The sequence below is a fragment of the Sminthopsis crassicaudata genome, chromosome 5 (assembly GCF_048593235.1).
Source record: "Sminthopsis crassicaudata isolate SCR6 chromosome 5, ASM4859323v1, whole genome shotgun sequence".
In the NCBI taxonomy this organism is placed as follows: domain Eukaryota; kingdom Metazoa; phylum Chordata; class Mammalia; order Dasyuromorphia; family Dasyuridae; genus Sminthopsis; species Sminthopsis crassicaudata.
Genome location: NC_133621.1, coordinates 251,290,498 through 251,305,272, shown reverse-complemented (window position 1 = coordinate 251,305,272; position 14,775 = coordinate 251,290,498). Strand labels below are relative to the sequence as shown.

At 32.0% G+C, this 14,775-nt stretch overlaps 1 protein-coding gene across 2 annotated transcripts in view; it reads right to left on the bottom strand.

The window, feature by feature from the left end:
* Positions 1-14,775, bottom strand: part of ZDHHC17 (zDHHC palmitoyltransferase 17) — a 105,010-nt gene that overhangs the window by 3,635 nt on the left and 86,600 nt on the right. For both annotated transcript variants that reach the window (XM_074270827.1, XM_074270828.1), the window contains exons 12-15: positions 9,317-9,379; positions 7,124-7,217; positions 6,115-6,198; positions 2,744-2,901 (exon numbers count right to left, since the gene is read on the bottom strand). In XM_074270827.1, the coding sequence (XP_074126928.1) occupies positions 2,744-2,901; positions 6,115-6,198; positions 7,124-7,217; positions 9,317-9,379 (399 nt within the window). The remainder of the gene's footprint in view (positions 1-2,743; positions 2,902-6,114; positions 6,199-7,123; positions 7,218-9,316; positions 9,380-14,775) is intronic.

Here is a 14,775-nt window from a genome sequence, read left to right as displayed (position 1 = left end):
AATGCAACCTAGAAGTTGATGCATTAATTTATACAAGTGAGGGATGTGTGAACAGAGAAAAGGGATCAGATGTGAGCGATGTGGTGGAAGGACATATAGCAAGGTTTAGCAAATGACTGCTCATGGGGTGAGAGAGAATGGGAGCTGCAGGATAATACCAAGGTTACAAATCTTGGATAGTGGAAGAATAATGAAGGTACCTTTCAGGTTGGAGTAATGTTTGTTTGAGATGTCTCTATTATATCCAATGGGCAAATGGTGTGAGATTGAAATCAGGAAGAGGATTGGGGTTGAATATGGAAATCTGTAAGTCATACACACAGAGATGATGTTACTGAGAGAGAAGAGAGGGAGAAGAGAGCAAAGAACACAATCTTGGGATGTATCTACTGTTAGGCAGAATAATAATAGTGACAAGCCAGCAAATGAGACTGAGGAGTACTCAGGCAAGGGAAGAATCAGGAAACACAAAAAACTCAGAAAGAAGAATGTACAGAATAAAATTTTCTAGATAAATTGAAAAGGATGAGGATTGAAAAAATACTATCAGATCCAGCAATTATGATATTACTGGTAACTAGAAAAAGCAGTTTTAGCTGAATAATAAATTTAGAAGTCAGACTCCAAAAATTTGAGGAATGAGAGAAAAAGAAGTGAAAGCAATAAGTGGAGACAGTTCTCTGAAGGAACTTGGCTGAAAAAAGGAGGATAGCATGAGGAGAAAGAAGAGTCCAATGATGGATTTTTTTTTCCTTTTGATTCTTAAAGGATAAGAAGACCTGAACATATCTGAAGAAAATAAGGAAAAAATTCTAAGACAGGATGAAAATTTGGAGACATATGGAGAATTGATTTAGGTTTCAATCTACTGGAAAAGTTACAAGAGGAGAAGACCAGGTGAACATTTTAAAGAGGCTGGTCTATACAGGAGAAAGCAGGAATGACCTGGGAGAATGATGTGGTATTTTGAGATGGGAAAAGAGAGAACTCATGTCAAGTATGGAAGTGATGTAGTCAAATTTGTGCTTTAAGAATATCATTTTAGCAGCTAAGTAAAGATTAGAGAGGAGAAATAATTGAGTAAGGAAAGGAGAACAATTAAGTAAATACTTTAAAAGATTAATATCCAAGATAATAAAGACTAAAGGAAAAAAGAGCTATTTAAATTTATTACTTATTATTTTAATTTTGCTTTTGATTCAATTTGCTTCTGTCCCATAAGCTCTCTTTTAGCTCTAAATCTACTTTCTTCATATCATAATAAAATCATGGTTAATTTGGTTTAAAAGATTCATTCATATAGGATGAAGATGAAATAGGGGAGTAGGAGCCCTGGCCTTGGAGTCATAGGAGCTAAATTCTAATCCTTTCTCTCCTACTTCTTACCTATGTGATCTTGGGCAAGTTATTTTACTTCTCTGACTTCACAGGGAGAATGAGGGGTTCTAGACTAAATGACTACTTAAAAATCTCAACCTCTTATTCTAGAATTCTATATGCCCACTGAGTTTCTTTTTAAATCTCTACTGACAGCTTTTGCTACAACTACCCAGCAAACTATAGGGGTCAAACGGCAAGGTTTCTCTTTCAATTAGAATCCTACTTCAAGAAAAAAATATATTTAGTCAAACACAACAGGATAGTAAACTTAGGCAATTCATTCTGAATCTATATAATTACCACCCAGGACAATGTTAAAAGTAAAAGGCTCTTTTGTTCATTGATTCATCCAAATCTATTATGTAGTACTACACAATATAAAAAGAAAAAATACAGTTCTTGCCTTTAACAGTAAGAAAACAAATTCTCAGAAATAAAAAGCAACTTAAAAAGATGCAAAGAAATTGTGGAAGAGAGGTTAATCATTTTCTTTGAGTCAAAGGGGAAAAAGTAAATAAAGCATTTATACATATACATAAACTTTTCAAGTTAAAATCATTCACAGAAGTTTGTCTTTCTAGTTATTTTAACAATAAAATTTCCTATTCCATTGAATGCGATGTTAACTTACATTTGGATAATTCAGATTTCATAACCATTTTAAATTACACTTGAATATAAATGATTCTTAATTACTAGAGAATAAAAAAATGCACGAAAATGAAGTAATATTAAAAATAACAAGTAATCCAACATCATGTTTTTTTTCCCTTCAAATGGATTCAAAAGACAGGTATAAATATGTGTTTCTTTCTAAATAAAATTTTTTTAAAAAATTAACCTTAAAATTATTGTTGATTACTAGTAATAGTAAAATAAAAAGAGGAAAAAAATATAACAATGAGGCTTATAGGATTGGAACAGGAAGAAAAATTTGAGTCTATTAAGAAATATGGCACAGATGAAAGCATAATGTGAAACGGATGATGAGTGATGAAATCAGAGGACCTAGGTTACAATTCAAACTTGGACATTCAGCATTCTGTGTTAGCCAGTCACTTAATCTCATTAAGGTTCAGTTTCCTTATTTGTAACCACTGAGGCAGCAATAGATGAATTTCCTGTTCCATCAAAATGTGAATTTCTGAGGACAGGCTTTGCTTTTCTACTTGGCCTAATCCTAATAGAATGCTTAATGGTAAGCATTTTGTTTCATTCATTCTTCACTCACAAGTCTATTGTGAGAAAAAGGTTTTGTAAACCAGAAGTATATATAGATGAATTATTATTAGATGACTTAAATAATCATAAATAATTTCCAAGCAGTATATCATTTAATCACAACCAAATGGCTTCCTCATACCTGATACATCTGGCACATGAGTAATACAGCTACCCACATGAAGTGAAAAATACTGTTCAGGAACATCCAAAACATCCAAGGTGAACATGTGGCAATCTGAGTAATATATGTCCAAAATCCATCCTTTGTGTAAGTTGTCTCACAATGTATACCCCAATCTATAACCGAAGCAGAAGCAGAAATTGCTAGTTCTGAAGATACTATTAAAAAAATTTTTTTAACCAACTTTTTAATAAACAATGTACATATCTATTACTAATAAAAATATGTGATATAGTCATGAAAAAAGTATTAAAACTACTCTTTGTCATGCAGTGATAGTTTTAATTGGAGGTACATACATAATATTTTATGTGCAAATATCATGTGCAAAAATATTATATGCAAAATTTGCAATAAAGCTGAAAAGACAACCTTAAGCTTCCCTTAAAGTGGGATCCTTCTGGCTCAGTTTCCTAAGTTTCACACCTAATTATTCTTAGTTTGGGTATGAAGAAGAATTGTTATTGAATGACTGGTTGTCAACTTGATTGGATGTGGGTCTTACCTGAATTCAAACAGAGCTAAGGATGCTTTTAGTTGCCTATAATCAAGCCCCTGCTTTTTTTCTCTTATATCAAATTTCTATAATCGGAGCAAGTGGTCAGCATTAAGAGATGAGTACAATGCAAGCATGTAAGATTTTGCTGTTTTCAACCTGAAATTGTAATGCCGGAGAAACTGAGGCAAAATAGAGATTAGAGAGTTTTTAATATTTTATTTGAAAGGGAGAGATTTACTGGGACCAAATGGTTCCATGATTTGGTCCCAGGGCTGAATGAGACTAGTGTCTCCAAGAATCCAGCATCCAACAGCCAATGTGTGCTTCCCTTGAAGTATATATGCACATGAGTCCAAGCTACCAGGGGGTAGACCAAGGCAGGGGCAAAGTCAGAACACTGAGAGAGGGAATGGACTAAAAATAAGGTTCTGACAAGGTGGGGGGAGGCACCAGACATTCTGGGATCATGATGTCTAAGATAGAAGGTCTTTCTCCTTATCTGGATCATAATGATTAGGGGTATTGCAACCAAGCAGAATAATTCAGGGAAACTGAGGTAGAACAATTAGGGAAACTGAGGTAGAATAATCAAAGGAAACTGGCACAACAAAATGTTTAAGTCTATATCTTTAAGAACTAGGTAAATGGGTGACCTAGTCATCTGATTGTTTTTAGATATATCAGTGTGGCTTGGAACATTTTAAGTATTTAAGTATAATTGGAGTAAAGTCAACTTTTTACTCATGTTTCCACGAAAACTCCCTCAGCCTCTCATTCTGTCTACCCAATGTCTAAATGCTTTCGCACATGTGCCCTTGGTCACCCTATAACATCCTCTAGGCTGTAGCTAATCTTCAAATGATCATCAACACTGGCCTGAGACAAGGCATCTACTGGACACTGCATTGACCATTTTCTAGGTTGGAGAGAGTTCAATACACCTTAGAGTGGGACCTCTAAGTCAGAGATAACTCAACACCCACTCTTAGCAAGTAGTTTCAGAAGAAAGAGATCTTCGGTCCCACATGCCAAAAGAGGTTAAACAATCTGAAAGCCTAGCTATTCCTTGAGGCTAGGATTATAAATAGACCTTTTTTAAAAATTTTGATTAGGCCTTTTGTTCAAGTGGACTTTTACTACTTAGGTGGAAGTCTCAGATTGAATTCTTTGTATTGACTAAACCATCATAACTCCAGTTATAGTTTCAAATCAAAAAGCCAAATTATGACGTCAAATCCCCTAAGAAAGATCCACAGTAATTACCTTGCTAACTCTTTTTGGGGTGCTAAATCCCTTTTAGGGTTAGCCTGTCAGTCAATAGTATAATCCCACTTCATGCCATCTTTCCCCTAATGGTGTCTTCCTAGTTACTTCTAGGGAATTTTCTTCCCCCATGTTAACTGCTAAAATCCTTTTCCTTAATTAAAAAAAAATAAAAATAAAAATAAAATAAAATTTAAAAAATTTAAAAAAGAACAAAACAAAACAATCCTGTGCAGTTAAGCATGCTCTTAGCAGCATAATAAAATATTTATCCCTTGGAGGAAAAAAAATTTTTTTTGCAATTATTTTCTTTTTATAACCAGAAGATGCTTCAGGTTTGGCTAGGAGCCTGGTAGCTCATTATAAAGAAGAGAGGAGAGATTTTAACTTGCTACTTCTAATTAAAGCTTTTACAATTTCTTGAACTATATATATTGGGATTGTGTCTCAAGTTTATCTATGTCTCAATTTTGTTTCAATTATGCCTACTTGTTTAGAAACACAGCTTTCTATGCCAACTTCTGTCAAACGTTGATATCTATCATTCCGAAGTATCCTAACTAACTTCTTTATTTAATCCTCTTTCAAATGATTTTCAGAAGGCAATGACCCACTCTCCTGACATTTTTCTTTATTTATATCACACCCATATTATCAGATGAATTAAAACTGATACTAAAAAAAAAAAAAATCTTCTTTTAGCCTAATAAATTTTAAAATACCTTAAAAAAAATAACTCATATCTCATTTTTTGAAAACATTTCAATATATCTTGTTTACCTACTATCTTGGCAAAACTTTTTTTTTTTTTAATAAAGATAATGAAAAACATCAAGTCTATGTGGAAGTTTTTTGTTTTCTGTCACATCAAAGAATACCTGTTTTATTTTCTTTTATTCACCCTTTAGTTGTTATTTTCAAATATATTCTGCCCCCAACCATTAAGTCATTACTTATAAAGCTGGAAAGTGGGGGTGTTCAGCAAAATCAAATGGAGTCATCAATTGTATTTAATAGCATTTATTTATGATAGTCCATTCCCATGGAGGGAGGTATATTTTCTTCTTTTTTTTTGCTGAGGCAAATGGGGTTAAGTGACTTGCCCAGGATTACAAAGCTGGGAAGTGTTAAGTGTCTGAGGCCAGATTTTAACTCAGGTCCTCCTGACTGCAGGACTGGTGCTCTATCTACTACACCAACTAGCTGCCCCAAAGGAGGTGCATTTTTTTTTAAACTCTTCTCTGGGACTAAGCTTTTATATATATATGCATAAAAAAATAAATAATAACTACATTCAAAAGTTAGTTCTAATAATTCAAAAAGAAATAATAACTAGTCACTTTTTTGTTTCTTTATACTATGCAACACCAACAATATTCACTTCATGATTAAATCTACAATATAAACTTTATTTGTAGCATCGTGCTGAAACCGCCCAAAGATAATGGTGCATAAACATTAGCAATGAACATATAATTAAATGATATGGACATACAATCTAATAGTACACCAAAGCAAGTACTTGGAAATTTAACTTTTAAGACAATAAGATGGTATTTATACTCACAAGAAATACAGCCATAAATCATCCAGCAGATCATAAAAAGCAAGAAGAACAAGTAGCCCATGAAGTAGCGATGGTTGCCAGCTCCTAGGGAGTAATACAGAAGCAATCAATATCTATCTTAGGAAAAAATCAAACATCAACCAAGAGATGGATAAATTTTCCTGACACATAATATAAAACGTAGATAGTTCAGAGCAAACATTGCATAGTTATACTATAACAATTTTTTTTTTTAAACAATGAGCTAAAGATAAGTTAAGGCTCTTAAAGCACAAAGAAATCTTCATGATCACATATGAATATACAACTATTACATCCATACTGGAAAAATATTCCTAATGAAGCAAAGAAAAAAACAAAAGATTCTTTCTTATTCTTCAGGATGGAGAGATACAAGCTAATTAACATTATTTAAAAGAAATTCTTATGTCAATTTTTCAAAAGCTTCTCTTTCCATTTCTGTGCCTTTTTTGGATACCATGTTGCCATATTATATTGCCATCAATTTTCTTTTTCATTTGCTTTCTTTCTGCTATGTCACATTCTTCTATTTGACCAGTCTTCCTTTACTCTGGCTATCTGACATACTGGAGAGGTAAGAAATGTATTTCTTTTACTCTTTTCTTCTTTGAGAATATTATTCTTTTAATAAACATTGTATTTTTATTCTTTGCAAAATAATTAGAATTTGGGCATCATATGAGGATATAGCAATGTTTGAATTCTCTCCCAAATCGAAAACTGACTTTCAGATTTCTCTTTCAATCTAATGAATTCTCTCTCAGCTAAGAGACTTTAGGTAGGATAACCAGGAAAAGGGTATGTACATGGCTGAGGGAAGGGAAGGGAAGGGAAAAGATAAGCAGCTTAGTTTATTTGATAATAAAGAAGGGGGGGGTTGGAATAGATCATCTCCAAGAAACATATGAAATTCCTATTCTAATATTTTTCTTCAAAGTCTCATTGAATTAAAATGGACAACATATTAAACAATCACCATCATGCTTACCTACACAATTACCCACCCATGGGCAATGATGATCAAATTTTGCTATACATCGATTGCATACACCACAATGTTTGGATCTCACTGGCTTCCGTATCTGTCAAAAGGTATATTTTAAAATAGAATCATAAGTCCTATAGCTAAAAAGAGGGACAAGTTATTTACTCTGAAGAAATGCAAATATAAAAATAATTTTATAACTATGTCTCTGATGTCAAGATGTTTAGTTGACAAAAAGGAAAGAAAATCATTGTAAATTGGTATTTCAAAATTCTACTTTCTCCAAACAAAAATGTCAGCTAGTGACATCAGATCACATAAACTTTTTATCAAGTAGTAATTGAATTACCCAATTTATGCATATCTTTCAACTTCTGAAAGATAAAAATGTACTAAATTTGTAAACTGTTTCTTGATGAAAGCTAGCACTGAAATATTTTTGCCCCCTTTTTTTAAAGTGGGCACATTAAGCTTATGGTTTAATAAAAAGCAATTTATGAGTTCAACTTTCTAAAAATGTACATATTTACAATGAAAATGTTTTACATATCTATTTCATTTGCCCTCTAAAGACCTGAGCCTAAGAAGCAGCATTTCTCCTGTTGAAGCTCTCAAATCCTAAAGAAGTATAGGAAAAATGCTCAGGTATTAGAAAAGGTTCAGATATTACTGATTTATAGGAAAAAATAAAAAACCCAGACTCAGATCTCAAGGCAAGGAAAGAAAATATTCCATTATTTAGTAAACTATTTTTTAATATTTAGAATTATATTGTACTCCTAAGAACATTGGCAATATGAAGCCATCACAAATATCCAAAGTAAAGTATGCATATATACTTATGTTCTGAAAAGACTGGTTTCTGATAGTATCAATATTTATAATATAATGAGGTTTATTCCTATATGCCAGAAACCAATTTTACTTATGATGCTTCTTACTAGTATTTGATAAAAAAAAGTACTGATTAAAAACTATTAAATTGGATTCTGTTCTAAAATTATTTTGCTATGGTAAGAGTGAGGTAGACAGTTTGTGGAATAATGCCAAAAATCATTGGACTAATAAGTATGTTTGAAATCCATTCCATTCAGTTATAGCTTTATATAGTAGCAAAACACAAATTCAAGCATCCACAAAAGACTGTTATCTAGAGAGAGTAATGGATAAAATAAAAAAAAAAAAAACAAAAAAAAATGAAAACAAAAAACAAAAAAAGAAAAAAAACCATCTTAGTAAATGCCAAAGAATTTATTTTTCTTCTCAACGAAGTGCTCTAAGAGAAAAATTATATATAAGAGTATAATTTATAAAATAGATAAACTTATTAAAGATATACTATTTAATGATCAACAAAGCGTCTCATTCTTGCCACTAAATACATATGTATTTTTTTTCAACTCAGTCATGTTAAAATACTATGTAAATAATTTGTTCACCATATGGGAACCGTGTTGGCATCCTGTTCTTGGTTTTGTGGACAGAAAGTATTTCCAATGAAAAGCAGGGCAGGAAATGCTGATTGTAAATGTTGAGGAAAAAAGGATAATCTTTTAAAATGCAGTCTTTGTTAAATGTACAGTCAAAGAGGAAATGAGCATGTCTACAAATACTTTTGTAAGCATGTCTGGAAATACAAAAGAATCTTGCCAACATCATAAATTAAACATAAAAATTGAAGTTTTTTTCAGATTAATACATAGAACCAAATGGATTAATCTAGTCATTTTAAGTTTAAAACATGAAAAAAATACTACCATTTTAAAAGCTACTGTGTAATAATACTTGGGTCAAATTTATACAGATAAACAGCAACAATATAGTTTTCTCATTTATACTAAGGAAAAAAACTGGATAAACTGAACAGTTTAACCATATGTGGGTCTGGATGGTGACTTGTGATATTAATAATAAAATAATGATGGAAACTGTGTAAGCAGTAAAAGAAAGTGCCATCCAAACCCTACCCATTCTGGGAAAATGTTATTGTTAAAATTATCTATATCTATATGTATTAAAATTATCTGATTTACAACTGGGCTTGAAAAAGAAAGTATATTTACAAAAATATATACATACATTTACAAAAATTTATACATACATATATATTTGATACTATAACTCAAATATGATTTTAAAATGTTACCATATTCAATACACTATGTTTCATTCTAGAGTAAAAAAAGAGAATACTACCAAACAGGTACTGCAGAATATACTGAGGTCCAGACTTCCTGTCTCAGCAAGTTCAACTATTGTCTTAAGATGAGGGAAAAAAAAAAAAAAAAAAGAAAAGATTAGCATTATATGTAAATAGTAAACAGTTTTTTAAAAGTACTTATGTACTTTTTATATAAAAAAAGACCTTTTCTATTCAGTTTATTTATTAAATATTTAGATAGAAACTTTATTTAGTAAACATTCTATTTACTCAAAAGTTGATTTCTAGACTACCTAAACCAAATCAACATTTAAAGAACACTAAAACATAACATGCATAATAAACCTGCCAAATGTGCCAACAAGTTCTCATTTGCTCTGTGAAGAACTCAAAGATGTTAAAGAGTTTCAGTGAAGTTCAGATGATTCAAGGAAGGCCAAGATTAAATTCTATTGCCATACAAATCAATAAGCTTACTCTTTTCCTGACACAGATTTCAGCCCTATATGTGATTTCATTCACAAATGTGTGAAAACATATTAGAACAAAATGATCCTCGAACTCCTTAATTTTAAATGCATCACTGACAAATTATTCTCTATGTACTTACTTTGTGGAGTATCCCTTAAGAACTGGGACTGCTTTTTGTCTTTCTTACCAATGCTTAGTAAGATGTCTGGCATATTAGCTGATTGATGGATTAACAGTAATAAATGAAAGGCTTCTTTACGGAATACAATGATGTTCTCAGACTCAGGAAGAAGCAGTTCAAGTTCCACTCCTGACATTTTGGGAAAGTGACTTAACTTTTCAGTGCTCCAAGAAACTTTCTAAGATCTCAAATTGTAGAGAATGTGCCAATCTGTATTGGTAAAGGAAGTGTCCTTATCTGGGAGGTCCTTAACACTAATGAAATGACAGATTCGATATCTATTTGCTAATAATACCAATTATGTAATAATTTACAGTTTTCAAAGTGTTTCCATGTGTATAATCTGTTACAACTTAAAGCAAAAAATATTATGAAAAATATCTATCTTTATATCTATCTATCTATCTATCTATACACACATATGGAATTACTTAGAGGATTAAAAACTCTGTTAACAATATTAAGTACTTTAAGAAGATGAAGCATTTATTTATAAAAAAGGCAGGCCTTAGTTCTGGCAGGCTAACTCAAAGTTTTCTAAGTTGAATCTAATGCTGCAACAGTGATATAATGGTGGGCTACTAACATTCTTGAGCAAGAATCTGATGCACGCATTTTATAAAAATGACTACAGAACTAAAGACCTTAAGCTTTTTTGTTTGAAACAATAACCAAAAAAGCTACCTTAGTACCACCAATTTTTTTCATGCCCTGAATAAATTTCTACAGATCATGGAATATCACAATCCTCAAAGAATCAAAATTGCAAATCACCCCAAGACTAAAGGAGACATAATGGATTTAAGTAGGCTGCAATATATGACCAAGCCAGACTTTTATACAGCAAGTGGCATAAAAGATATGTATCATCAAAAAAGAAAGTAGGCTAGACATGTATTGAGCATGAAGGATAACTTAAATGGTGCTGAACTGGTACCCTCATAATTTTAAGAACCCTAGAGAAAGCTCCCAATACTTTGAGTAAATCCCCTCCAAAGGATTTATGGGTGCATTGCCAGATCTCAATTAGGTAGTAAAAATCTGTATTATTTCACTGGCCTGGAATCAGAAAAATAGGAAACTAAGCAATAAGAAAAACTAAGTTCACCAAGATGTTGGGAAAATAGGATTTTGCTATAATTTGAGGCCAAATTAAAGAACAAAGAGAATTTATCATTATGTAACCTCTAGAGAAAAAAAAAACCCACAATATTTATCTAGTTTTTCTCAACATAAATGAGGCAGACCCTACCTTTTCAAAATGTTTAGCATTTTTGTAATGTTAGCTGTTTTCCTTATATTGAAACAAAATTTTACTGCTATAGTTCATAATTATTGTCCTCAGTTCTATTCTCTCTACTCCCAAAAAATAAAGTCCATTGCTATAAAATGGCTCTTCAAATAATTCAGGATAACTATGGCATCTTTTTTTTTTTAATTATTATTAAAGATTTTCATTTTCAAGACATATACAAGGATAATTTTTCAATAATGACCTTTGCAAAACCTTGTGTTCCAAATTCTCCCTCTTCCCCCTCCCCCTCCCCTAGAGGGCAAGAAATCCAATATATGTTTATATATATATTTATACAATTATCATGCTGTATAAGAAAAATCAGATCAAAAAGGAAAAAAAATGAGAAAGAAAACAAAATGCAAGCAAGCAACAAAAAGAATGAAAATGCTATGTTATGATCCACACTCAGTTCCCACAGTCCTCTCTCTCTTCATCACAAGATCATTGGTAATGGTCTCAATCATCTATGACATCCTCTTTAACAGCTTCATTTCCCCATTTTTTTTTTTTTGCTTTCCATATTTATTTTAAATATACATTGTTTTATAAATTATGTTGGGAGAGAAAAATCGAAGCAAAAGGGAAAAATCATGGGAGAGATAAAAAAAGAAGTGAACATATTGTATGTTGATTTATTATTCAGTCTCCTTAATTCTTTTTCAGAATGTAGATAACTTTTTCTATCAAAATTCCCAATTATTTCAAGGCATGGTTTTTAGTCCGATCAGTTTTATCATTCTTGCTCATATACGACCCTTTGCACTAAAGCCAAAATGTGGGTTGACCAAGGCAGAAAAGGCAAGACTCAAAGTCCTTTGTCTTGACTCCTACACCTCCATTAGTCTGGCCTAAGACCAACTTCTTTACCTGCCACATGACACTGAGAATTCTTTTTGAGGGTGAATTGTGCAAAGAGCCTCAGTCATCTTCACTGTGACAAAGAAATGTCTAACTACATCTTCCCACTGTAGTTTCATAAAGTTTTTTAGACATAGTATAACATTTTATCTTATTAGATTTTGCTCACTTCTAACATTTTATTTATTTTTTGGATTCTGACTGTTAAAGACTCATAAAGCAAACTGGATTTTTAAAATGGGTTATAATATAATAACCAAATGAATAAATTTGAATTTAGCACAAGATAGTAAAACCTGTATTTCTTCTTTCATGATTTTATTTTACCAATCAGAAAAGAACAATTTTATCAATTCAAGGTTTATTTGGGAAAATTTTCATAGATGTATCTGAATAGAGGGGCAAATGATAACTTTTAGAAAAATGTTTTACTACCTTCTTTCTCTTGACATAAATAACCCTGTGATAACATGAGGATGGAAGGAAATAGGTGACTCAGTGGGTAAAACCTTGATCCAAGAAGACCTGAGTTCAAATTCAGCCTCAGACTCTTACTAGCTGTGTGTTTCTTAACTCTCTTTGCCTCAAATCACCAAAGAAGTAAATGGCAAACCACTTTAGTACCTTTGCCAAGAAAATTCCATGGGCAATACTGGCAGACTGGGATCCACCAGTTGGTTAAGAAGAATCAGACATGATTGAACAACTAAAAAATAATAGCATGGGGATTTAGAGGTCAAATTATTAATCACTCTTTTGTTTTTTTTCTTTCTTGAAAAGCAATGTTGTCAGCCTATTATCTTTATTATCTTTGCCTTTATCTTTTAAAAAATGGACAACTCAAATTTTATTTATACTTTTTCTTTCTTTTGATTATTTGCCATTGTGTTTTCTCATTGTGAAAGCCTCAAAGCTTTCTCCTTTTAGAAATTATTTTGTAAGTACTTTGTGTACAGTATGTTCTATATTTTTCTCTTGGATGTGAGTTATTTGTAAGAAGAAAACTTATTTTTTATTTTAATCTTTGTATTTCAGTGGCCTATGGTCTGCTTATGTTACATGTTTAATAAGTGATAAACTGAATTCAAACATCTACAGAATCACAAGTCTCTCCATTTTAACATTTTTAACTCCATTTTAATTGCAACTATCTCTAGAGCACTACTAAAAACTTTATTTATGCAAATGAAGGCTGTTGTCAAAATAGTCACCTTGTGAGGCTATACACTTTTGTGGAGAGTGACAAGACCTCCCTCCATCACCCCAAGCTGGCTATAGTTAAGAAAGGATATATTTATGTATATATGTTAAGACACACCCACACCCACACTCCTACTTCTCTTTTCTATTCCTGCCTACTCTTTCTGCTTCTTAACTTGCTTTGCTATTATTTATATATATCCATCCATGGATCCCTCCCTTGTCTTCTTTCCTCACCATTTGCTTCCCCATCTGCTATCCCCCCTTATTTCTTTACATGCTTTAGAGAGTGCTATATCCTTTATGGCATATATGTAGTATTTCCTATTTGTGAGCAGGGTTTTTAGAACTACAAGCCCTGATCCCCCATCTGTGCCTTTGTGTCTATTCTTCCTTTGTACCTCATTTGTATAACATGGTTACTATTTTTATCTTAACTGCCTCAGTCTTTCTTTTGAGCTAGTCTATTATTGTCAATATTAAACATATGGAATAGATTTCCCATGTTAAAAAAAAATTTTTTTTGTCTATATTGAGTTCCTTGAAATTGATCTTTGATATGGATTCTTATATGTGAAATTTTTTATTCAGTTCAAATTTGGTTGCATAAGTTGTAAAACTTACTAAATGTAATGAGTTGACAACATGACTAAAATTAGTTGAAGGATTGAAATACAAATCCAAGTTGTTGGAGATCCATTGCCCAGAAATACTTGTATCTTGCAAACAAATTCAAATTATTGCTCAGTATTTTTACAGAGAAAATGCAACTCAGCACCAGAAATCTAAAAAAACATCTAAAACTGATCTAAATTTCTGCCAAACTAGTTTATTTCTTTCTTTGTTGGTGAGGCAACTGGGGTTAAATGACTTGCCCAGAGTCATACAGTTTGGAAGTGGTGTCTGAGACCAAATTTGAACTCAGGTCCTCTTGATTCAAGTCTAGTGCTTTTATCCACTGTGCCACCTACCTGCCCCATACCAAACTAGTTTCTAGTTTTTCCAGAAGTCTTGTCCAATAAAGAGTTCTTCCTCTGGTAATTTATAATTTGTGCAATGCATTTTATTAAACATTAAACTAATATTTTTAATTATTTCTGAGTCACAGTCTGTTCCAATGATTTACTTTTTACATTTTCAAAAAATAACATAGGGTTGTTTATAAATTTTATGCGATAGTTTTAAGATGCAGAATTGTATCATTTGTAGAGAATTAACTTTGGAGTCAGGAAAATCTGAATTTGAGTTCTGCCTCTGACCAATGTGTGACATCAATTAGTGACTCAGTGCCCTCCTTACCTGTCTCTCCAAGACTAAACATTGCAGATAAGTTATGGTCTACTTTAGTAGAGGCAAAGTATACATCCACATACCAATGAAATCACTTGTCATACCAATGAAATCACTTGTTACACCAAACAAAAGAAATGATATCTTTTTTTTTTTTTTTTTTTTTTGCTGAGGCAATTGGGTTAAGTAACTTGCCC